The sequence below is a fragment of the Hyperoodon ampullatus genome (genome assembly GCF_949752795.1).
Source record: "Hyperoodon ampullatus genome assembly, chromosome: 9".
Taxonomy (NCBI): domain Eukaryota; kingdom Metazoa; phylum Chordata; class Mammalia; order Artiodactyla; family Ziphiidae; genus Hyperoodon; species Hyperoodon ampullatus.
The window spans coordinates 71,620,701-71,647,669 of NC_136922.1; the positions used below are offsets into that span (position 1 = coordinate 71,620,701).

At 39.4% G+C, this 26,969-nt stretch overlaps 1 protein-coding gene across 2 annotated transcripts in view; it reads right to left on the reverse strand.

The window, feature by feature from the left end:
- Positions 1-26,969, reverse strand: part of DOCK4 (dedicator of cytokinesis 4) — a gene marked incomplete at its 5' end in the record, with an annotated part of 498,756 nt that overhangs the window by 225,205 nt on the left and 246,582 nt on the right. For both annotated transcript variants that reach the window (XM_079712023.1, XM_079712022.1), the window contains one exon: positions 19,578-19,729. In XM_079712023.1, the coding sequence (XP_079568149.1) occupies positions 19,578-19,729 (152 nt within the window). The remainder of the gene's footprint in view (positions 1-19,577; positions 19,730-26,969) is intronic.

Consider the following 26,969-nt stretch of genomic DNA (forward strand, 5'->3'; position numbering starts at 1 on the left):
CTGATTATGCAAGCATTATTATCATATCCTATTACAGAAAGAATACCAATATGTACTAAGCCATATCCCTTAGCTTAAGCATGCCTTAAAGGGGAGATAAAAATAGACTGAATATGGGTACTATGGAGAAATAAGTCATGTGCAATTTTTTAAAAACCAGACTTCTTTTAAAAGAAAAAAAAAACCTTTTATGGCCAATTAAATAAAACCTTTTTTATTCATTTGGTGAAAGTTGTTGGTATACAAACTCAATCAATTTCTCTTCAGCTTTGGTGATACAGCAACCACTTAATCAGCAAATGGTTTCAGAGAAAGAAAAAAGAACTACAGCAACACATTTCAGAATCTTCAGATTACAATAAATACCACCCACACGCTCACACACGTCTGGAGAATGCCAAATTGTTGCCTTCAAGGCAGGGGGACTAAATGAGTGTATGACATTTCACTCTGGCATATCTTCCAAAATTCTCTCACAAACTTTTGTGGCCACACACAAAGGTATTTTCAACTCTCTACTATAAGTCAAAGAGTGGTACCTCATCAGAAAACAGAACTAGCTTTTGTGAATTTAAGAAGTGTCCTATTATAAGATGTGCATACCTACATTACATCATTTACACTTTTTCCCCCTAATCATAAGAGGTATGTGTGTTTCTTTCTATTACACTGTGACTAACTAGAATACAGGCCCATGACAATTAACCTTTACATTCCCAGCTGCTAGCCAATGATTTGGTATCTCCTTAGTGTTTAAAGACTGAACAAATACAATATTTTAGGAAAAAATACAGCAAAATATAAATTATTGGGAAGCAACTTTTGCTCTCTTCCCTATAATACCTTTTACTTCACAGTAGTGAAATGTACGAAATTCTCCAGAGACATTTCAATCAATGGCACCTTACCACCAGATGTGAGTCACATACATAATTAACTTCATGGCCCCTCCAGATTCTAGATCATGCCATTTAACTCTGCCACGCATATCCTATGTCTTTATTATAGTAAACATATAGTAATGGAAATATCTATGGTGACATAATATGTTTTCAAATGAGAATACTGCCTTCTTCATCAGCAAAGAATGAATAAGCACACAGAACACTTCTAGACACATTAAGAAATGAGAGTTGATATTATTACCAGCAGAGAAATATCATCATTTGACTTTCCGTTACAGTGTCATGTCCTCCCAGAGGAAATATCACTGCCAGAGAAATTTAGTGTCCACCTGAATTCCTTGTGTGACTAAATCACCATATTATAAATCAACAATCTCAAATTCTTTCTTTGGAAATAAAGCACAAAAAAATCACAATTATTTATTATTTATAACCTGCCTTCTTCTAACAAGGATTTGAGAACCAAGATAATGAAATAAGAGTGTGCAAGAGCATCCCCAGATATCCCTCGGGAAAAATAGTAAAAGTCAAAATATACCCTTTAATTCTCCCAACCATCCTATAAGGTAGGAGCCCCTCGCATCCCCATTCTACAAATGAGAAAGCTGGAGCTTGGGGATATTGGGTAAGTTGGCCAAAGTTGCATGGTCAGTCAAGGTTGGAACCAGGAAATTAATTTCCAGGGTCTGATTCCAAAGTTTCAGCTCTTAACCACAATGTTATGCTGTTTTCAAAGTAACAGAACACCTCAAAATAGACAAAAAAGAACAAGCCTACCCATGTCACGTGAACCAAGGGTTTTATTATGAATATTTTCAATAAAGTACAAAAATAATAATTAAAAATGCATGAAGCCAGACCAAAAAAAATAAAGCCACAAACATATCTGTGTTTAGGGAGTTTATGTCTGTGAACCTGCTCAGCTGCACTATTGACCTTCTGATGTACTCAGAACAACCTCTGATAATGAAGGGTGTACTTCAACAGCATAGTTTGGTAGAAAACTTTTTACCAGTGATGCAAATAATATGGGAGGCACAGTAGAGTTCTGAAGACCCTAATGGCTTCTCCTTCCCCTTCTCAGCAGGATAGGATGCTCCTATCTCCCCACCCCCTCCTCCTATCATAACACTCAGAAGCAGCTGTCCGGTAGGAAAGGCCCTACCTAGGGTCTTGGGGGCCTCCAGGCCAGATGTGGGAGGGTCCTCCCAGCCTTCTGACTAATCACATAAAGTGGCTCTCCCATATGGCATCCCTAGGACAATCATTTGCCTTCAAAGAGCAATGAACCTAAAGTTAGGAATGACCAACGCCAAGGAGATTTTTGCATTTCTCTATATGGATTCATGTTTATCACTCTATAGCTCCCCTCTCACAAGAAACAAAACTGCCTAAGTGGTTTAATGTTTGCGGAAGTTACACAGTGTACACTCTATCCGAAAATATATGATTGGATAATATCTTGGGTTGAAGTCTGATTAATCTACAAAAAATTACAAAGAATGTTTCCAAAATCATTTTGAACAGTTAAGTCACTGAAATAAATTTATGTTCTCCAAATGTGACAGTAACAAAAGAGAGCAAACACTTCGGTGGTCGTATTCTGGTACACTAATTGGAAAAAGAACTGTCTGGTTCTTTTATGCTTACACTTTTTAATTTTTTTAATTAATTTATTTATTTTTGGCTGCACTGCGTCTTCGTTGCTGTGTGTGGGCTTTCTCTAGTTGCGGCGAGCGGGGCTACTCTTCGTTGCAGTGTGCGGGCTTCTCATTGTGGTGGCTTCTCTTGTTGCAGAACACAGGCTCTAGGCGCACGGGCTTCAGGAGTTGCAGCACACGGGCTCAGTAGTTGCAGCACACAGGCTCAGTAGTTGTGGCTCGCGGGCTCTAGAGCGCAGGCTCAATAGTTGTGGCACACGGGCTTAGTTGCTCCACGGCATGTGGGATCTTCCCAGACCAGGGCTCGAACCCGTGTCCCCTGCATTGGCAGGAGGATTATTAACCAACGCGCCACCAGGGAAGTCCTACACTTACACTTTATAAAACAATTGTAAATACCAAAAAATAGTAGTGTCTTTGAAAAAGCCAAGTCCCTTGTCTTAAATTTAACTATGCTGTGTTTGAGGACAATTAATATCTACTCTACACTGAATAGTAGTGCAGGGAGATGCACCAGCAGTCAGGGAGGAAACAGTGGGAGCAAGAAGACGGAAGGAGAATAGTGAGAAGAGGTAGGAGAATGGTTCAGCTGCGCTGACTCGAGGCCCTCTACCCAAAAGGCAATAGTACACAAATAGAAGGTGATCTCAATGCTTCTATTTCACTGCTCCTCCTGCATTTTCTCAAATGCTTTCTGATTGACTAACAGTGTAAGATGCTTCCAACCATCTGTGCAGGGAATTGTTACTGTGTTCTTTCCTAGAACGAGTGGCAAAGGACAACTCAAGGAGCATTCTAAGTTGTCATAGTAACGCCCCCAGGAGTTGGTGCTACCGCAGACCCGGCAAGATACTCTGGGGAAGTGAGTGGAAGGTGTGCTAGCTGCCCTGGGGTGGCCGCTAGACCAAGAGTTTTGGTGCTCACCATGGCACAGAAAAGGGGGCTCTCGTCCAGGCCATCTCCGAACATGGGTGTGTACAACATTCTCCTGGGAGCTGTATAAAGCCCAGGCCCTAGCCTGGGGATCCCAACTTACTATGGACCTAAAAGCTCCCTGTGTGTTTAAAAGCACAGTCATATTTAACAACCACTGTTTTGACCCAAATGCCTAGGCACTAATGAGTCAGAATTGCTGACTGTCTTTTATGATCGTCATATACAACCAGAAAACAGGCAACAAATGGCTGATATCTTCAGGTCAACGATTTCTCCCCTTTCTTCTCCCAACCATATGACTGATACAAATGAACTTTTTCCTTGGCAATAAATGAAAGCAACTCCTCAAGCAAGTCTTCCTAGATAAAGTTATTAATGTGCTTTCTAATTTTAAAATGAAAGCAACACAAGGGTCATGAGCTCTTCTGATTAAAGGGAAATGAAACAAGAAGGATCCTTGATACCAGGGTTGCCACAGTAGTTTACCTAAAGAGCAGAAAGGCTCTGAGTTTTCTTTTTTAATATTAATACCCAAGTCCAGATTCACTTTACAAATATTTGAGGTTGAAGGACTAAGCAACCAACTAATGGGATGGCTTTGTCAGGACAATAAAGGATCTTGCTTTAGTTGAATGATGAAAGGGGAGATAATTTTTTAAACTACAGTCAACTCTATTGCCAATGTTGAACATCAAGCTGATTCTTTCTTACTACTTAGAACGACTTAAAACCACTTCATGTTATTTTTCTTTTCAGAGAATAAAGCTAACTGAATCAGAATTCTTTTTGGGAAGGTAAAGCTCAAAGAAAAAGGAGTGCAATGCTTTCTAAAGTTATAAATAAGTGATGTACAGATCACCTGCTGATTGACGGATGAATTAAAGAAGAGATTTGGATCAACTGTTGATTTGAGAAAAACAATAATGACTCTAAGTTCTAAAGACTTGAGACCCTAAAAATCTCATTGTTGAATTCAAGTAAAATCCTTAGAAACAGCTAAACTGTTTAACTGAGCTACTCAGGAAAAAACTTGCTTATGTCTATCTCTAGAGAACTCATTAAGAATTTCACTAGAAAACAACTTTCTTAGAGAAGTAACTAAAAGTAGGTGATGATAGGATCTGGTCAACAGAAACAAGGACTGTGAAATAAGAAGGCCTGTTTACAGGCAGAATGTCTCATGCTTATTCTTCTTGGAATTTACATAATTTGATTATGGTAAACACTATACCTTTGACATTTCACGAGGGAGGAATCCTCTGATTTATATACAGTAATTATTCTGACCTTTTTAACAATGCCTCTTTTGTTAGAAAGTATCTGTAATAAGCAATCTTGAAAGTAAAGCAAACCTGAGCTCTTTATAACTACTCTGGGTTGAAGCATGCAGTTCTTTGCAAAGGCAAAGAAACCTTAATGAAAACAGACTAAATGAAAAAATCTAAATAATTCAAGCCTTGCAAAAACAGTAAGTATAATGTCTTTCATACATTTATTATCTCAAAAAAAGTTCTAATTTTTAAAAGGAAAGAAGCCAAAATCAAATGTCCCTTTCAACAGCTTACTGATACTGATAGATTCTTTATATTCATTATAACTTAAAAAAATGAAAACTTATGATTACCAAAGGGGAAAGGAGTAGGGTAGGGATAAATTAGGAGTATGGGATTAACAGATACAAACCACTGGATATAAAAATAGATAAACAATAAGGATTTTCTGTATAGCACAGGGAACTATAATAACCTATAATGGAAAAGAATCTGAAAAAATATATGTACATGTATAACTGAATCATTTTGCTGTACACCTGAAACTAACACATTATTATAAATCAACTATACTTCCATCTAAAAAAAAGAAAAGTATCTAAATCATCATTAAATACTATTTATTAACAAGATGACCCATACAATTGGACTTTCTAAAGGTCAAATGCTTTTCCCTTTTAACCAGAGAGCTACAAAGCCTCTACACTGATATGCAAATTGTTCATGTGTATGAGGATAGGTACGTTATTTTCTGTAGAGCTCCATAGTTTTCCTAAGTTTGAAAATGAACTTTAGGCACTGAAAAGTTTAGGTAGCATTGCTTTAGACACCACAAGTATTTTTGGTGAAACAAAAACAGCAATACTGGTTACCATACAAAGAGAAACTCTAGTCTTTAAAAAATAGTTCTTGACTTAAAGCTTAATAGTATTTTGAACATCAATAGAATGTAAGTTCTGGGAGGGCGAGAATTTTTTTTTTTTTTTTTTTATTCATTGATGTGTCCCCAATGCCCAGATCAGTGCCTTTCCCCGAGGAAAGCAGCAATTGTTTGCTGAATGAATGAAGATCAGTGATTCAACAGCAATAGTGTGAAACCTCTGTTGCTCAATGGAAAGAAAAAGATGCAGTCTCTGTTTAACTTGTAGTCAAAGATCTCTAAATGGAAATACTTAGGAGAAGACGCTACACAGATACTTCTCAACTTACAGGGTTCCGTCCTGATAAAACCATTCAGCTTTACAAGAGCATTGTACCGAATATGGCTAGCCCAGGGAAAGATCAAAATTCAAAATTCAAAGTACAGTTTCCAGTAAATGTGTATTGCTTTCACACCACTGTGAAGTCAAAAAATCCTAAGTTGAACCACTGTTAAGTCAGGGACTGTCCATAAATTTATCTGCTAATTTTTATTTACTTTTTTTTTTTTTTTAGCAGGACAGATTTTGCAAATGATGCTCCCATAGAGACATGTCTGACAGCAGAGTGCTGATTAACACAGGAGAACCTGAACCAAATCCATTACCATTGCTGATGCACTCAACCTTGAGTTCTCTCTCTTATTACTAAGCATATCCCCACTGGAGTGGAAGGAAGGCAGAAAAAATGAAGACAGTAATGACACAATCTGCCTCAACAACAGTGAGAGACTTGTAAACTTCCTGTAACTGCATCGATGCCCAGTCGGTGTAGGGCACTCTGCAAGGTGCTGGGAACAGAAAGATAAGGAGAGGGTAAAGTCTTATCTTTAGAGAAGGAACTAACAGGACCGTATCATGAATAATTCCTTTGTCAATGGTGAATCACCTTACAGCACAAATGGCAATGAAGAGCAGAGAAGTCCTCGTAAGGTGGGTTGCTATATGTGAGCATGACTTGATTGGTAGTGAATTTAGGAAAACTAAATTAATCTGAATTCTCTATAGGCAGCAGACACAGGGCAGAGGAGAACAGACAGAGACGACCAGAATCCTGGTGAAAAAAACACCCATCTGGTCATCTTTTAAAACACAGGAATAGGGGTGGAAAGCCCTTCTGATCAATTTCTAAAACTCTGCACTGTTTAAGTACAATGAGACAAATCTGCTGAGTAAGTGTTTAGAGCTAAAGGGGATGAGAAAGCCAGTTCTGAATACATTTACTCTATGAGTTTTTGTTTTCTGCCACTTTAAAGTTCCAGCCACTTAGCCTTATAATAATGTAGTAATTTAAAATTTCAAAAATAATTGGAATTGTGTGGCTCTTAAAATGCTACAGAGAAAAACTGTGGATCACTTCTACGCTGGGTGTTCTCAGCATGAATAAAGTTATTTGTTTGCTTGTTTTTGTTTTAATTTAGATCCTCCTCCTGGTCCATTTCTTAAAATCTCTCCTATGAACAACACTACATCTCATTTTTTTTTTTTTTGTATGCAACAGAAGTGTGACCAAAGGGGGAGCAAACCACAGAATCTGATTAACTTGGAAGTGACAACAATCCCAATTCTCATGCACCTGCTAGAAGAATCAAATGATGGCAAAGAAAGGGGAGAGAGGGAAGTACTCATGCCTTTAAAGAGGAAGCCCAAGGGAAGGTCACTGTGGGTCAGTGATGTACAGACACCCACAGGGAACTCTGTGCCAGCATGTCTACAAATAGCAGGAAGCACTCTGGGCCGCGTGGAATTGTTGATATAGCCACAGTCCAAGGAGGACCTCTGAATGCCTTCTTCTATTTCTGTTCTCAAATAGTGTTGTGCTCCCTGCATACATGGCCAGTCAGACATTTTCCCCTCCATTATTGCTGTACTTTGGAGAGGTTATAATTTTGAGTTAATTTTATAACATAAAACTGTAAAAAGAGATCTATGCCAACTATCTTTCTATGTTCAAAACAACAAATGCCCCTAATTTATGTAAAAATATAGAGACTGAACTTGTGTGATCACACTATAATAAGTTGTAAATGAGGTATGAAATGAGAAATTCTAGCACAGTGCTCAGAGAATTAAAGAATCATATGTGCTCCCTTAACTGTGTTATGTACTATAATATAGACACAAAAATATTAGCATTTTTTCCAAGAGTGGGCTAAATAACTATTCTCTCCAACAGCTCCCTTCTGTAAGGTCTTTTTTAAAAAAATTTTTAAATTTTTTATTAGTTTCTGCTTTATAACAAAGTGAATCAGTTATACATATACATTCTATAAGGTCTTTAAAAAATTTCCAGTAACTAAGTCTTTTCAAAAGAAGCCCTAATTCTTTAATTTCCTCTTAAAAATGAAAGGCAATTAGATCACATCAGCCTCTGAAGAGACCAAATGGAAGCTATTGTTGTAATGTCTTTAATTCTCCTCCTCCTGCTAGATTCCCAGTCTCAGTTTTTTCCAACTGTGATGTGTCAGACTCCAACTCTACTACCTGATACCTCTTTTCTGAGCACACCTGGCAAAAGCTGTCTAACTTGGGAGCCAGGATTCGCCACCAATTTCAGATGTCTCTCTTTGGAGGTCCCGTCCTGCACTCAGCAGTTCCATTTTTCATCACTAACTCACTTCCTATCACGTTTTTGCTCAAAGGCTGCTGATCTTGCTCCTGCAACTCCCTTTCAGCCCTGAACTCCCTTTCATTCTCTCTTTTGCTCTCCAGCAGCAGCTCATCTTGTTTCCCCACTTTCCTTATAAAAGATCAAGGCCACAGACCTAGTCCTTGTTTTCCATTTCAATATCTTACACCCATTTCAGTGCCCTCCCTCCCTCCCAAATTAGTAGAAGAAGCGACCTTCCTCCTTCTCGAAATAGCTGCCTTCACATGTGTCCTGGATCCCTTCTGCCATCTGCTCCAGGAGTCACCTTTGGGTCTCCAGCAGGACCTCACGCTGCTCGCACACAACTGTTACTCCTGTGCACTGTGTGATGTGTGAATGAATGAACAAGGGAGTGGTGAGTGGTCTCCTCACCTTTGGGAGAACAAATTTCTATGTTTTTTATTATTTAAAAAAAATTTATTTAAGTATAGTTGAGTTAGTTATAATGTGTTAATTTCTGCTGTACATCAAAGTGACTCAGTTATACATATATACATTCTTTTTCATATTCATTTCCATTATGGTTTATCACAGGATATTGAATACAGTTCCCTGTGTTATACAGTAGGATCTTGTTGCTTAGGACAAACCTTTATTAATTCAGAGTTTTGGGGAAGCTGGTCCTTATATAGACACAGGATTTTGCTTAAGCATATAAGGTATTCCCTCCCACAGAACATTAATCTTCTAAAAGTTGCCTATTTTGTTTTATATATGAGTCAAAGCTTATGGTTTAAAGATAATACTATTGTAATATATGTGTTATTATAATACTGAATGTCCTAGATCTTCAGAAAACATTCCTGTTAAGTTCTGCCAAAAACATTATCAAAAATATCATTGTCAGTTCAAAGGAACCCAGGATTATTATTCAAGGCAGAATGGAATCCAAACCATGTATGGGGCTAGTGACTAGGCCAGATTAATAAACCCGTCTTCTTTCGAAGAGATTGAAAAAAATGCCTGCCCTCATTGCTTTACTGCCCACATGTATAAAACATTGATAATTTTAAGGAGGTAATTCATTAACCATACATACTATATGCTAAAAGGTAAAGCAAGCACCCATAGACCTGTCACAAGGAATTCACAACCATTCAATTCTGTCACACCACTCTACCTATCCCTTTGTTCTTTGTGTTTCTCTCTCTTTTTTTTTCTGTTGCTAAAGTATTTTAAAGCAAATCATATCCCTGATGCCATTTGACCTGTTTACTAGTCTCTCTAAATCTTATATAACTATAATAACACATACCTTAAAAATTAATAATAATTCCTTAGACTATATGATTTCTTTAAGAATTCAAGACCAAACACCACATATCATTTCTGGTTATGTTAAAGTACAGTTCCCGTTTTTAATCATCATCATCATAGCTTATCATTACTGACCAATGACCCGGTGTCAAGCATTAGACTAAGAAGTATATGCATTATCTCATGTAATCCTCAAATAATACCATGAGAGAAGTACTATTATTATCCTCTTTTAGCAGATAAATTACAGACATAAGAGACGTGAATTAATTTGCCCAGGCTGATGTAGCTACTGAATGGCAATGGCAGATCCTCTGACTCTAGAGCCTGGCCACTTATATACTATAGAGTGGTATCTGCACAAGATACAAGATCTGAGTCTTGAGGATGGAGAGAAATTCAGATATAGTCCAGAATGAGTTCATATAAAAAAAAAATCTGTGCCTCACCAATAATATTCACTACTTTTTCTTAAATGACAGAACTGGAGTATACTAAAAAAGAAGGTAATTTTAGGCAATATAAAATTTATATGGAAATGAAGCATTTAATGAAAATGGAGAGTTTAACTGTGTGATGGTAGAAAAAGCACATAACTTCAGTCAAGTATGTGAATAAGGTAACAGCAAGAAAGTCAACTTTATCTGAACTTAATTACTATGAAAAGACTTTTTGTATTTAATCACCAGGATAAGACTTTTTAGAGAAGTACAACTCTGTGCTATTTTCTCAAATAAAAGCCCATGCCAACAGCTTACACGTATAAGCAGCCCTATACTAGGCTGAGGGCTCACTGGTGGCACTTAGGTCCTATTAAATATATCCTCTGATGAGAATGAAATACAGTAACAGATTAGTCCTGAAACTCAGAATATAGCAGTAACCAAAGTACTGAAAGTTATAAGGGAAATAGTCAACAAGTGGACTATGTCATTTTCATTGGTCCATGTAACTTATACTCTGTTGTAGATTAACTGACATATTAATATGTCAACACAGGAAAGATAAGAATACACACATCCACAGCTGCACAGACTATGAAAAACATAAATGCGACTATTTCTATCACCAAATAGTACGATATCCAATTTTAAATGCAAGCTGAAAGAAACATCTGTAGCATATGATGCTAAGTACAAGCAGACCTGATTTGATTGTGCTTCGCTTTATTGCACTTCACAGATATTGCATTTTTTACAAATTGAAGGTCTGTGACAAACCTGTGAAGAGTAAGTCTATTGGCGCCCGTTTTCCAACATTTGCTCATTTCAGGTCTCTGTGCCAGATTTTTGTAATTCTAGCAATATTTCAGACTTTTTCATTATTATTATATTTGTCATAGTGACCCGTGATCAGTGATCTCTGATGTTACTCTTGTAATTCTTTTGGGGCATCTCGAACTGCGCCCATACAAGTTGGGTGTATGATCTGACTGCTCCACCATCATGAGATGTCCCTCATCCCTCTCCCTCTCCTAGGGCCTCCCTGTTCTCTGAGATACAATAATACTGAAATAAGGACAATTAATAACCCTTCAATGGCCTCCAAGCATTCAAATGAAAGGAAGAGCCGCATGTTTCTCACTTTAACTCAAAAGCTAGAAATGATTAAGCTTCATGAGGAAGGCATGTGGAAAGCTGAGACAGGCTGAAAGCTAGGCCTCTCATACCAGTTAGCCAAGTTGTGACTGCACAAAGGGAAAGTTCTTGAAGGAAATGAAAAGTGCTACTCCAGTGAACACATGAAAGGTAAAGAGCAAAACAGCTTTATTGATGATATGGAGAAAATTTTAGTGGTCTGGACAGAAGATCAAACCAGCCACAACATTCTCTTCAGCCAAAGCCAGATCCAGAGAAAGGCCCTAACTCTCATCAATTCTCTGAAGGCTGAGAGAGGTGAGAAAGTTACAGAAGAAATGTTTGAAGCTAGTGGAGATTGGTTCATGGGGTTTAAGGCAAGAAGCCGTCTCCATAACATCAAAGTGCCAGGTGAAGCAGCAAGTGCTGGTGTAGAAGCTGCAACAAGTTATCTAGAAGTTCTAGCTAAGATAATCCATGAAGGTGGGCACACCAAACAACAGATTTTCAAGGTAGACACAACAGCCTTATACCAGAAGAAGATGCCATCTAGGACTTTCATAGCTGGAGAGAAGAAGTCAGTGCCTGGCTTAAAAACTTCAAAGGACAGGCTGACTCTCCTATTTGAGGCTAATGCAGCTGGTGACTTTAAGCTGAAGCCAATGCTTGTTTACCATTCTGAAAATTGTAGAGCCTTTAAGAATGATGCTAAATCTACTATGCTTATGCTCTATAAATGATACAACAAAGCCTGGATGACATCATATCTGTTCACAATATGGTTTACTGACTATTTTAAGGCCACTGTTGAGACCTAGTATCCTGGAAAAAGAGATTCCTTTTAAAATATTACTGTTCATTGACAATGTACCTGGTCACCTAAGATCTCCGATGGAGAGGTACAAGACTCATGTTGTTTTCATGCCTGCTAACACAACATCTATTCTGCAGCTCATGGATCAAGGAGTCATTTCGACTTTCAAGTCTTATTATGTAAGAAATACAATTTGTAAGGCTATAGCTGCCATAGATAGTGATTCCTCTTGTGGATCTGGGCAAAGTCAATTGAAAGCCTCTGAAAGGATTCATCATTCAAGATGCCATTAAGAAAACACTTGTGCTTCATGGGAAAATGTCTAAATAACATTAACAGGAGCTTGGAGGAAGTTGATTCCAACCCTCATGGATGAGTTTGAGGAGTTCAAGACTTCAGTGGAGGAAGTAACTGTAGATGTGGTGGACACAGCAAGAGAACTGGAATTAGAAGTGGAGCCTGAAGATGTGACTGAATGGCTGCAATCTCATATTTAACCTCGAAAGTATGAGAAGTGGCTTCTTAAGGATGAGCAATGAGGGTAAGCTGTGACAAAGTGAGAGAGTGGCATGGACATATATACACTACCAAACGTAAAACAGATAGCTAGTAGGAAGCAGCCACATAGCACAGGGAGATCAGTTGGGTGCTTTGTGACCACCTAGAGGGGTGGGATAGGGAGGGTGGGAGGGAGGGAGACACAAGAGGGAAGAGATATGGGAACATATGTATATGTATAACTGATTCACTTTGTTATAAAGCAGAAACTAACACACCATTGTAAAGCAATTATACTCCAATAAAGATGTAAAAAAAAAAAAAAGGATGAGCAATGAAAGTGGTTTCTTGAGATGAAATCTACTACTGGTGAAGATGCTGTGAAGATGGTTGAAATGACAACAAAGGATCTATAATATTATATGAACTTAGTTGATAAGGCAGGGTTTAAGAGGATTGACTCCCATTTTTGAAAGAAGTTCTGCTGTGGGTAAAATGCTATCAAACAGCATTGCATGCTACAGAGAGATCGTTCATGAAAAACAAGAGTCAACTGACGCAGCAAATTTCACTGATGTCTTAGTTGAAGAAACTGTCACAGCCACCCCAGCCTTCAGTGACGACCACCCTCATCAGTCAGCACCATCAATGTGTCTTGCTGGTGGCAAGACACTCCACCAGCAAAAAAGATGAGGGCTCAGATGATGGTTAGCATTTTTTAGCAATAAAGTTTTTGTTTTTTTTTTTTTTTGCGGTACACGAGCCTCTCACTGTTGTGGCCTCTCCCGTTGCGGAGCACAGGCTCCGGACGCGCAGGCTCAGCGGCCATGGCTCACGGGCCCAGCCACTCCATGGCATGTGGGATCTTCCCGGACTGGGGCACGAACCCGTGTCCCCTGCATCGGCAGGCGGACTCTCAACCACTGCACCACCAGGGAAGTCCAACAATAAAGTATTTTTTGATTAAGATACGCACTTTTTTTTCAGACACAAAGACTATAGTATAGTGGAAACATAACTTTTGTATGCACCAGGAAACCAAAAAATTCGTGTGACTTGCTTTATTGTGATACTCACTTTATTTCAGTTGTCTGGTACCAAACCTGTGGTTTGATTTCTTTATACAAATCCCCTCTCCCCTGATATTCCCAATCCTATACCCCAGTTTATGCACATCCAGTCTCTGCCCTTTCTCCCTTTCTCCGGTCCTTGGCTGATCTTCCCACCTGTAATTTCAAGGTTGTTTCCTGATGTCTTCTAAGGGACCTTTATCCAGCAATGACCTCCCCTCTCCCATGAGTGTAACCTCTCCCACGTTACTGGATCCTTCCTGTCAATTCTTAATAAGCTCAAGCCTCTTCCACTTCAGTTTCTTAAAAAAACAAAACAAAAGAAAAAACCCTCAACAGACCCCTTGCTATACACTGGTGAGTAAAAAATTGGTTGCAGAAGAAAACAGATTACTATTAATATCGAAGTTCATGAGAATGGGTATAGAAAAGTGATTAAGAACAGTCATGCCTGATCAGACTGCATGTTAAAATACAACTCCACTATATACCAGCTGTGTGGCCTTGGGCAAGTTATTAATCTCTCTGTGCCTCACTTTCCCCATCTATAAAAAATGGGGATATAGTCAGCCTTCCGTATCTGTAGGTACTGCATCCGCAGATTCAATCAACTGCAGATAGAAAATATTCAGGAAAAAAATTCCAGAAAGTTTCAAAAAGCAACTATTTAAATAGTATTTATATTTTATTAGGTATTATAAGTAATTTAGAGATGATTAAAAGTATATGGGAGGATGTGTGCATGTTATATGCAAATACTATGCCATTTTACATAAGGAACTTGAGTATCTGTGGATTTTGGTACCTGAGGGAGGTCCTGAACCAATTCCCCACAGATACCAAGCGAAGACTGTATTAATATTACCTACTTCATAAGGTTGTTACAAGGGATAAATAAGTTAATATTTATTAAACAGCTTAGAACAGTGTCTGGCACATGGTTGTGTTATATGGCATATAAGTGTTAGTTAAATAAACTGAATAGAACTGAATAAAATGAAATTACAGATGCTATCTAGGGAAATGATTCCCTGACTCTTCTAGGTATACCCTTACAGCTTGGAGAAATTACAAACTTTCAACCAGATAGATGCTCTCTAAAAATATTTTACTCATATAAAACTTAATTTGGCAAACATTTTTTTAACTAAGAAATTATCTTTTATGGTGAGAAATCATGTCAAAGACTGTGCAAAACTCACTCAAATAAACTAAAGTATGTTATTTCTGATGATAATTGAGTCCAAAGTAGCTGTACCTGCCAGGGGCTCTGTCTGGGCAGATGCTGTTACACGAACAAATGAGGAAAGAAAAAAGGAAAACAAGTACAGGGTAGGTGTATGTTAGCAAGATGCTGTCAGAAGATGCCTGCATCTTTCTGGTACAGTAACAGGTGTCTGCAACATTCATCAGAGGCTTAATATTTTAGGTCACCTTCAGGCAGAAACTGTTTTGAATAATATTAATGGGCTTTCTAAATGTAGCTCAACATCAATGACAAATTGTTTTAAGTCTCTGTCAGAAAACATACCCTTCCTGGAACTGAGGAAATACCATGTGCTTCATTTCTCCACACAGTGAACCAGAGGGGGTAATTTTCATGTGTTGACTCCTTTTGCCTTTGACATCTCCAAGTAGTGAATCTAAGATTTTGATCACTGGCACACAGTAAGAGTTGATGCTTTTTTGCTATTCTTAAAGTATCTTGAGAAGGACTCAATTTGAAAAACCAATTTCTATAGCATAGAATATTTCTGAGGTCCTATATTAGTTTCAGTGTTATCACTATCAATAATTTATAACAACTTATTATTAGGGCTATCAGTCTCTGAAGCTCTCACTCTGGGCAATAAAATCCTGCTCAATGATGGAAACGTTCAGACAAATACTGAAGCCCTTGAGGAGGAACGTGGCTGAGGTCAATGCAGGAGGGGGTTGTTCACAGGGCAACCTCTGGGGCCAGATCACTGGCTTGCCACTCTGTGCTTTGCCTCTTGCCAGTCTGTAAACTTAGGCAAGTTCCCTAAACTTTCTGTGCCTTGCTTCCTCACCTATACAATCAGTGCTGATAATATATTTAAAGCATTTAGAACACAGTCTGGCAGATGGTTAGTGCTCAATAAAATGCTGGCTGTTTGCTTCTTAGAGGAAGTAAGTTAAATGAAAAAGTCCTAGCCAGTTGTCTGCCTTGTGAGAGGAATAAACATCTATCTTTCCTAATCAAACTTCTACAGGGTTTGTACATGTTGGCCCCTCCACCTGTACCTGGACAAGGTAATTTCCTGTGATTAATGGTCAGGGTAACACCATAAAGATTACACTTAGATTGTATTTTATTTTCTGTAAATTACAGCACTAATGATTCTATTTAAAAACAAACGCATTCCCTGAACTATACCATCTTTTGCCTAGTAAATTTTATGGTTTGGATTGGACTTCGAATGCTGAAAAAGAAATAAAAAATCAAATTATCCATTCTCTTCAACAAATAAATTACAAGGAATTTAAGAGAGAGAGGGAAAGGGAAACTATAGCTGAGAAGTGACTGGCAAACTTATCAACCATGCAATGGATGGACTTTATTTGGATCTCGTAAATTACAAATTCCGAATTTGGAATCTGTAAAACAATATACATCAGTCAACAGCAGAACTCTGAATAGACTGGAAATGGATATCTGATGATGTTAAGGGAACATTTATTTTGTGGGTGGCAATTTCTTTAGAGTACCTTTTTTTTTTTTTTTTAACAGACAGTTACACCCTGTAATATTTACATATGAAAATTTGATGTCTGGGATTTGCCTCCAATAAGCTGGGGGCAAAGAGGAGGACTAGAAAGGGATGTGGTTAAAACAGGATCAGCCCTGAGTCAATCATTCTTGTCACTGGTGGTAGGTCCATGAAGCTTCAAGATACTATTTTACTTTTTTATACATCTGAAATTTTCTAAAATAAGAAGTTTAAAAAAGTAATACGAGGGGCCTCCCTGGTGGCGCAGTGATTGAGAGTCCGCCTGCCGATGCAGGGGATACGGGTTCGTGCCCCGGTCTGGGAGGATCCCATATGCCGCGGAGCGGCTGGGCCCGTGAGCCGTGGCCGCTGAGCCTGCGCGTCTGGAGCCTGTGCTCCGCAACGGGAGAGGCCACAACAGTGGGAGGCCCGCATACCGCAAAAAAAAAAAAAAAAAAAAAAAAAAAAAAGTAATACGAGTTGATTTTAAAATACCCACACATCCCACAGTGCATTCATTGTTGGAGATAAGAAGAAACACAACAATACCTCAAAAATCATATCTTGCATTTATAATACCTTTTTCTGTGAAGATGCAAATACTTTACACTCATCAGCTACGCCAGAAGCAGTGAAGGAAGCAAGACTTGTCACCAGTTTCAAGAGGAAGGAAAAGATAGAGGTAAGTGAAAGGATCAGGGCAGCAGCAGTCAACTGCAGAGACAAGAATCAAGCCCAGTCCTCAGATCTGTGCATCCTAAGGCCTCTTCAAAAGGTAATGGTGACACCACCCTGTGCAGTGTGAATCCGAGCTACTCATAGCAAGGTTTTGAACACTCCCTAAAAGAATAATCGCTGTGCTATCTGAGGCCTCAGAGAGTCAAGAAAAGAAACCTGAGGTGGTTCCAAACACCTAGTAAGCGGGTATTTTCACTCTTACTCATTCTTTTGTCAATCACCTTTATAGTGATTATGAGTTTGGGAGGTGAGAGCCGATGGCCAAACTCAGTGAGTAGAAGCAGGGGAGAGAAGTTCAGGCTTGATTTCTCCTAGGGTCATGTTGTATCAGGTGTGTGCAACAGAGGGAAAGGGAGACGGGAGGGAGACGGGAAGCAAGAGGGGAGGGGGAGAGGGTGGAGGGGAAAAAACCGGGAGGGGGAAGGAGGGAGGGCAGAGGAGGGAGGCAGGCATATAAGGTAGCCCAACCACATCCAGAGCAGGTAAAAGGCCCAGCTCCTGGCCTGAACCTAGGGACCACAAAAACAGTATTTTGGGGATTCTGCAGCCAGGTTATTTTCCTACTTTCACCAAGTAAGTAGGAATAAAAGAAAGGGAACTCTGTCGATCAAAACCTAAAAGAACATTTTAGAACATTTGAAAATGTTTGTAACAAGACAAAACTGAAAGAAGCTAATATTAATCCTACATAAATGCAATTTGAGTGGCAAAGGGGAACGTATATTCCTCAAAAACTTTAGCTGAACAGGAATGAGCAAAAGAGTGACCTCATTTCTCCCTGTTACAATCCATAACAAACAATAGCTTGTTAAATATTTTAGAGACCATACATTATACAGACAATGTTATGAAGACTTTGGTTAAACTACACTACCCGGAAACCAAGCTTTCTAACACACACTTCAATATGTAAGCAGGCATTATCTCTAATCTTTCACATGTCTAAAGCCAGTGCTAAGCTGTAACTTGAACCCTTTTCTCAGGGCTTTATCTTCCCTTTTTAGCGGTGTTGATTTGGGAAAGGGGAAGGGTTTTTTAACTCACTGATTCATTTTCTCCAACAGTATATAAAGTAGATTTTGAAAATGAATTACCATTGTTATTTCCACACCTCATAAACCCTGTCCTTGCTGCACAAAACCACCAGCTTTAAATTCTATGAACACAGACGGGACTTCCCTGGTGGCGCAGTGGTTAAGAATCCGCTGGCCAATGCAGGGGACCTGGGTTCGAGCCCTGGTCCGGGATGATCCCACATGCCACGGAGCAACTAAGCCCATGCTCCGCAACTACTGAGCCTGCGTTCTAGAGCCCACAAACCACAACTACTGAGCCCACGTGCCACAACTACTGAAGCCCGAGCACCTAGAGCTCATGCTCCGCAACAAGAGAAGCCACCGCAATGAGAAGCCCGCGCACTGCAACGAAGAGTAGCCCCCGCTCGCTGCAACTAGAGAAAGCCTGTGTGCAGCAACGAAGACCCAATGCAGCCAAAAATAAATAAAATTTTAAAAATTAAAAATTTTTAAATTAAAAAATTCTATGGACACAGTCCACTGTCAAGAAATAGAAAGTACACTTTCTAGTAGGTAATGAATAACATAAGTTAATTCACCAAAGATTTTATGGCAATAAATGCACTAAAAATAAACTTCACACATATTTCCTAGAAAAAGATTTTTTTTTTTACCAGAAAACACTCCAGGATTATTTTATATTTACAAAACAATATATATGGCTCATTGTTGCTTAAAATTGTCAATGCTTATTTTAGTAAGTATTATTTCTTTAAAGTGTGGTACAATTGGGTCATTATGTGTAATTTGTGGTACAATTTTAATTCCAAATTCAAATTTTAAAATTTTAATGTAAAAGATGGTGTGGATTGTGCTCAACTTTAAGACTTAAAAATTTTTAAACATAAAAAAAGTCTCAAAAAAAGTCAAGACCTTTGGATAACAACTAACACGTCCATTGTAAGTTTCTCCTAAATATTGAAAACTTGCCATAAGAGAACTACAACAGGTTAAGACAGAGAAAGAAAAAAAATGTTGGTGAAAACTGTTTATTATTTCCCAGCTCTGAAACTCTCATGGGAAGGTTTCCAAGTATTTAGTTGTCTCTCAATATCATTTGATGCAGACAGGGTAAGAATTTTATAATTGCTTACTGAAAATTTGAAAAATACAATGTATTGAACTTGATAAGCAAACAAACTTCAGATTTTAGAGATATTATGTCCTCCTTGCATTATCAATACAAAATAACTCAAATAAAAGACCTGATATCAATGACATACTTTCATTTAATAATAATTATGGTTCCACAGCCCTTTTGAGTTTTTCAAAAAACGTTTGCATGCATCATTTCATCTAATTTTGGGGGAAATGCCCAGAAGTTAGGCAGCTTAGAAATTCACAGAGTTCTACAGATGAGAAAACAGGCTGATAGAAGAAAAATGTACAAGGTCATATATCCTGAAGCCTGCCAGTTGCAAACATCCACAATTCCAGCATCAAGAAGTTCAAGTCATATCTCCACATTCAGTTACCTGATTGGTCGATTCTCTTTACTGTCAAAGAGTGAAAAGATGACCTCAAGCTCCTCTCCCAGGTTGGAACACATGAGGCTTTTCATCTGCACAAAGAGGTGGTGACTGCTGGCCTGCACTGGGGTATCTTTCTTCCGATGTCGATGCTCCATCTGAATGACACCCCCCCAAAAAACATGATCAGCATGGACCGAATTAAATAATGGAACCCAACAAGCTAGTTAGCTATGGTGTGATTATGATGTCCTGTGCTTTTTTTTTTTTTTTTTTTTTTTTGCTGTGTATTTGGTATCTAGTTGGATGTTAAATTCCAAATTTTCTCCCAACTTCTAAAATAAAAAACTGAAGTTTGCAGACCATCAAGGAATCCTGCTTTAAGATTTGTTTCTTAATCATTAATGTCAAAATGATATCAACTCACTGAGTAGATTCAGGCAGCGTGAAGTTCAAAGGATGCTATCGGTCCCTCGTCAACTCCCACGGTGAGAACAAGTTATTAGCCATCTTTTAAAAATCAGACTAAATTGTATCTAGCTGATCATTTCGCTGAACAATGTAGCTATGACTTCACATTTCTCATAATTAAAAATTCTTTTAAAGTATACTAAATTTCAAACTTGTGGTAGTTTTCTGAGGCAGGCATTATCAAATGATATTCAATCACTAGAGCAAGAAAATGTTTCTAACTTGCTGCTGAGCTACAGGGAAGCAGACCTAAGAAAGCCAGTGAGGGGTCTAAAGGCAGGAATAGAATCTGTGTCCATCTCTTATTTCCGTCCTTAATACAGCTAGCCTAGGCTATACTTGGGAGGCGGGACTGGAAGTAAGAGTTCCCACAAGTTGAGGAAGGAAAGGAATCACCCATGGTTCCAGGGGTGAGGAGAACATGAGAATGATCATTTAGTCAACATATACTTGTTACGTATCTATTATGAGCCCAGCACTGGGAATGCAATGATGCGTAAACACAGAAACAGCCTGCCTTCATAGAGCTTTTCTACTAGGGGGAGCAGACATCAACAAAATTTTCCCACAAATGGATAGAAAACTGCAACTGTGATGAATGGAGAATTTGACTTGGGTCTGGGCGGTCAGAGGAGGTTTCTTGGAAAAATGACACTTTAGCTGAGAGCGAAAGAGTGAGCGGGAATTATGAACCATCTAGGACAGTACTTCACAAACTACCTGCAGTGAAGGACCAGGTTGGTTTTTCCCCCTAACCTACCGCAGATTGATATTTTCATAAAATACCATAAAAATGCCATGGCAATGTCAAAATATTATAAAGGTTTCTAAATGTTTACTCGCCATTTTTGTACTTGGGCCAGTTACAAACAGTTCATGGTCCAGCTAGTTCTTGGACCACAGTGTGAGCAGAACTAACTCAGGGTAAGAGCACAGGGAAAACATACAGAAAGGCTGTGAATTAACAGAACAGGTGCTAAGAATGTGTAAGAGTATTGCTTTCATAACCCAGACTACTAAAGAGGCTACCTCTTGTGGATCACTTGACAATTAAAAAAATATATTTATAGCTCAGGGATTAACTCTAAAGGAGTCATATCCTTTGTTGAGGATAAGGTACAGAACTCTATGTCTACATGAGCCATCTTTTTATGTTTCTAAGTATAGTTCAATAACTAATGACTAACTAACCAAGATTTGAACGCAAAAAAATGCCATTTACAATTATAGATGCAACAGCATAAAATCACCAGAATTTTTTCATGCTTTTATTTTTTAAATTGAACCACTTGAAAAGTAGACAGCTAAAAAAATGCAATTAACCAAATGCATCTATAATTACTGTATACTCAGCAGGTACACTGGACACGCCTCTGTGACAGTGAAGAGTAAGTGCATTTTCTTTTAAAGTGGACCTCAGGGGCTTCCCTGGTGGCGCAGTGGTTGAGAATCTGCCTGCTAATGCAGGGGACACGGGTTCGAGCCCTGGTCTGGGAAGATCCCACATGCCACGGAGCAACCAGGCCCGTGAGCCACAGCTACTGAGCCTGCGCGTCTGGAGCCTGTGCTCCGCAACAAGAGAGGCCGCTATAGTGAGAGGCCCGCACACCGTGATGAAGAGTGGCCCCCGCTTGCCACAACTAGAGAAAGCCCTCGCACAGAAACTAAGACCCAACACAGCAAAAATAAATAAATTACTAAACTCCTACCCCCAACATCTTCTTTAAAATAAATAAATAAAAAATAAAGTGGACCTCAGCATTGTGGTATGTGTTGGCCATAATTACTAGAAAAGGCTTTCTGCAGAGAAATATTCTAACTAGAAAAAAAGCATAATTCTGCCTTTTTTTTCTATGAGGGTTGCTCTATTTTGGGCTTTAAAAATCCTTTATAACAGGGCAAAGGAAACATAACGCATTCATAAAACTGCATCTCTTTAACTTCTCAAGCTTTTTATTTTCTGAAGTTGCTAACTTATTTACTGATTTATTTAAAAGTTCAGGGTAACAATGTGCAAACTGCTATGAAGAAATGAATAACTACTAAAGGCTAGAGCTGAAAAAAACAGATATAAAAACATTATGAAAAGAACAGACCTCAAAGAGATGTCTGGTCTTTACTTCTAACAGTGCAAAGCTCCCAGAATCATTCATGACATTCACTAAAAACTGAGGAGAAAAATTAGCACCCTTATTCCTGCAAAGAATCCAATTTATCTAGATCAGTGGTTCTCAACCTTGGCTGCACTTTAGAATCACCAAGAGAGCTTTTAAAAAATACTTATGCCCAGGTCCCATCCCAGAACAATTAAATTAGAATTTCTAGGGGATGGGGGTCCAGACAGTGGTAGTTTTAAAAGCTCCCCAGGTGATCCTAACGTGCAATGAGGGCTGAGAATCACTGATTGAGATCATGTGCAGAGAGATGCAAATCCTAGAAGAGTGAAAAACGTATTGTTGCATCTTTTGTATAATTACTGCCTTGGTCTTTGCACGCATGCTAGTAAAAAGCCCACTTAATTCTACCCTTTGTACGTGTGACATGGGCCCTCACAAACGGCACTGAAATCTCCTCTCTTCCTCACCCACCACCCTTCCACGCCTGAGACAGATTTGAACTTACATAGGTTAGGATGCCTTGTTTATCTTTTGGTAATTCACTGCTTTTGGGAACTACTAAAAAATCTCTCTGTGAATATATTATTGCAGTAGCAAAATTTAAAAGGTGTGTCCACACTTCAAGAACTATGATTTGGTAGTTATAACACATAGACAAAAATCCATCTCTGAAATAATTTATGGTTACAAAGGCACCTAGCAGTGACTCTAAATGTGCTTACAGTTTAACTAGACCTTTGATTAGGAAAAGAAACAGATGCATTCTGAAGATTTATTAAAGTGATACAAATTATTAACCCTCACTAATGCATTAAGTACTGGGTGAATGGTGCACACCAGGGTTCGCACCTTCAGCACTGCTGACAATTTGGGCTGGTAATTTCTTTGTCGTGGGGCTGTCCTGGACTTGGTAGGATGTTTAACATCTTTTTCTGGGATCTACTCTCCAGATACCAGTAGTGCCTCTCCCCACTCCCCACTCCACACCATCCCCAATTGTGACAACGAAAAATGTCTCCAGACATTGCCAAATGTACCCTGTTCTCTGCTGGAGAACCACTGGCCTACCCACTAAGTATCACAAAGCAAGCAGCTAACCTGATCTTATAAAAACCAAGAAAGGTTCCTAAAAAGACACTCCTCATGCCCAAACAACCAGAGAACCCAGCCAATAAAGTCCTCTTTACTACAGAAGGTTTGAGCTCTGGTTGTTGGCAGTAAACCATATGTTCCAACGGGACATATGTCAACACGGTGAGGTTTAGCGCATTTTACTGCTTAGATGAACACAATCAGGCGAGAAAGATCTGCTAACAGGGCTATCAAAAACCCAAAACAAGACATTTTTTTTTCTAATGATGCAGTAGGGAGTTTGTAAAATGCAAACACCTGTGTTTCAAATATTACAGGGAGAAGACATAGTAAAGAAAGAGAAGTGGCAACAATTAATCCAGCATCCTGTGTTGGGGCATTTTACCTCCATGCCATGATCCTTGATCTAGGAGTGACAATAAATCACCACCCCACTCCCACTCTCACCATAAGGGATTGGTGGTGGTGCCTGCCAACTCCCCCTGGCAAAGTCAATACAATCGGTCACATTTAGGTTGCACAGAGAAAAGGGCCAGTGCTACAGAGAACCTGATTACTGCTGGGCCAGGACGTAAATAGGAACTTGAAGCTGCCTTAAAGAAAAAACGTGTCCTTCTGAAGCTTATAATCATTTGGGGTTCTCTTGGGCTACTGTCTTTGCTTTAGAAGCAGTAAAATGCAACCACTATGGATGAGAAATTACAATTACATGTAAAATTACAATGTTTTATTTTCCTCATCTGTCAAATGAAGACTGTGGACTAGGTTCTGAGCTACAAAATATGAAAAACCCCCTCCAATGGCAGTCATTGTTAATTAATCACAGCCTGGAAGAGAACCCAGAATCTTATCAGTATAACACTCCCAACAGCCACAACTAACAAATCGGAATGTTCAAAGAGATGAAATAAATTTCCCATCCTATATATGACATTAAGTAAAAGGAAGAGAGATAAAATCACATGCATACAAAATCAAACTTGGGAAAATAAAACGTATTTGTGTCAGACACTTTTAGTTGCTTCTCAAATATTTGCCATCCCTAGCTAAATATGGGGATGTGACTGTGTTCTGGCCAATGAAATATAAGTGCAAGTATTGTGTGGTAGTTCCAGGAAGGCTCATTAAAATAGTTGAGTCAACTGAGAGAAATCTTTCTCCTTCTTACAGCTGGAGAGCAAGGTCATGGCTAGAGTTCTTGCAGCTATGTTGTACTTTGAAGTATCCTTGATGATGGAGCCTTTTTTGCTACTGACACCATGAAGCCACAAACAAGCCCAGGACTTCCTGCCTCTGGGCTTGCATACTGTAAAAGAGAAATAATTTCCATCATGTCTAAGCTTCTATTATTTATTTATTTCATTGAACACAGCCAAATCTAATCTTAAGATTTAGCACATAAGGCAGCAATTATTCTTGCCACCTTACCTCCTTAATAAGGATGAAATAAAGATGACAAAGGAACGAAAACTGGCTGAATGCTTCGGTGCTTTGCAAACATTGTCTGTCAAGGAAAGGCATTTTACATGCATTTCTTATTTAATCTTCCTAACAAACATGGTTAGAATTATTTCTCCATTTAATAGACTAAGAAACTAAAGCTCTGAAAGATTTAGCAGTAAGTCCAAGATCAGAGAGCTGGTGGAAGGAAGAGATGAAATTTAAATCTAGTTTTTTGGAGCTATACCCATGGTCTTCTCATAATACCGTAATAACATCAAAATCATTAAGTGATTGCTTATTAAGTGCAAATCACTGAATGAGATTATGTTGGACATAACAGAGGAAGTATCAATATAGGACACGGTGCCCACTCTGAAGAAACTTCAAATTGAGTGAGAGATTAAAACAAAAGTGAGAGACAAATTCTGATGCCCAACAGTTAAATAAACTATAACAAAAATGTCCCATTAGAGGATGTCGCTGACAAATAAATTCTAGAGATTTTGTTTGTTATATAAGCTAAGAGTTAGTGGTGACATTAACTGTGAATATTCTCCTTGTGTGCCCTTCCTCCATCTCTGCCCTCCTCCCTCCAACCAACCTTCAACTGTATTTTTGCTCTGGGCCTGATACCCTGCTTAGCACTGATGCCACAGAGTGGTGCAGCATGAAACATCACTCTCAAGAAGCTCAACGTAAAGCAAAGGAAATTCTCCACAGAAATGGAATTTATTCCAACGGAAATAATGAGCTGTAGATAATCTGAACAGATTGATGATGAAGGGGAAAACTGAAAGCGGTATTAAGAACTGCTTTCTCAAATCAGACATATGCCTGATGGATTTACTGATGATTTTTTCCACCACGTTTTTCAGATAATCTCAGGTCAAGAATAATCTGCAGGGCTTCCCTGGTGGCACAGTGGTTGGGAGTCCGCCTGCCAATGCAGGGGACATGGGTTCGAGCCCTGGTCTGGGAGGATCCCACATGCCGCGGAGCAGCTGGGCCTGCCTGTTGTGCCACAACTACTGAGCCTGTGCTCTAGAGCCCGCAAGCCACAACTACTGAGCTCACATGCCACAGCTACTGAAGCCTGCGCACCTGGATCCCGTGCTCAGCAACAAGAGAAGCCCATGCACCGCAACAAAGAGTGGCCCCTGCTCGCCACAACTGGAGAAAGCCTGCGCGCAGCAACAAAGACCCAACGCAGCCAAGAATAAATAAATTAAATAAATAAATTTATTAAAAAAAAAAAAAAGAATAATCTGCAATTCTATGAAGAATACTCTAAGCTTGGGAAGCTACCCCCAGAGAGGTAGGATCTTACACAAAGGAGTCAGCTATTTACCACAGTCACTCCTCCTTGGAACGTGGGGTAAGATGCAGCGGTAACTAGAGCAAAGCAAAGTTACACCTGGGATACTGGCTTCTTTGATTTGAGGTTTTAAAATAGCTCAGTGAGTATCTAGAGATAAGGTAAAACTTTATACAAATATTAAGAATACGAGACTGGGGGGGTTCCCTGGTGGCGCAGTGGTTGAGAGTCCACCTGCCAATGCAGGGGACACGGGTTCGTGCCCCGGTCCGGGAAGATCCCACATGCCGCGGAGCGGCTGGGCCCGTGAGCCATGGCCACTGAGCCTGCACGTCCGGAGCCTGTGCTCCGCAACGGGAGAGGCCACAACAGTGAGAGGCCCGCGTACAGCAAAAAAAAAAAAAAAAAAAAAGAATCCGCCTGCCAATGCAGGGGACACAGGTTCAAGCCCTGGTTCGGGAAGATCCCACATGCTGCGGAGCTACTAAGCCCATGTGCACGACTACCGAGCCTGCACTCTAGAGGTTCAGGAAGATCCCACATGCTAAGGAGCTACTAAGCCCGTGCGCCACAACTACCGAGCCTGCACTCTAGAGCCCACGAGTCACAACTACTGAGCCCGTGTGTTGCAACTACTGAAGCCCATGTGCCTAGAGCCCATGCTCTGCAACAAGAGAAGCCACCACAGCGAGAAGCCCACACACCGCAACGAAGAGTAGCCCCCGCTCACTGCAACTAGAGAAAGCCCGCGCACAGCAACGAAAACCCAACGCAGCGCCCCCCCCCAAAAAAAAAAATACAAGGCAGATGGGACCAGATTTGGGGAAATTAGATGCCAAGTAAATAACTGGACTTCAACTTACCATGTAACTAGACAAAAAACTCAAGTCATGGGTGATGCCACGATGGGCAAGGTGACCAAATATCTCAGGATTATTAACAAGCTTCAGCACTTAGGGA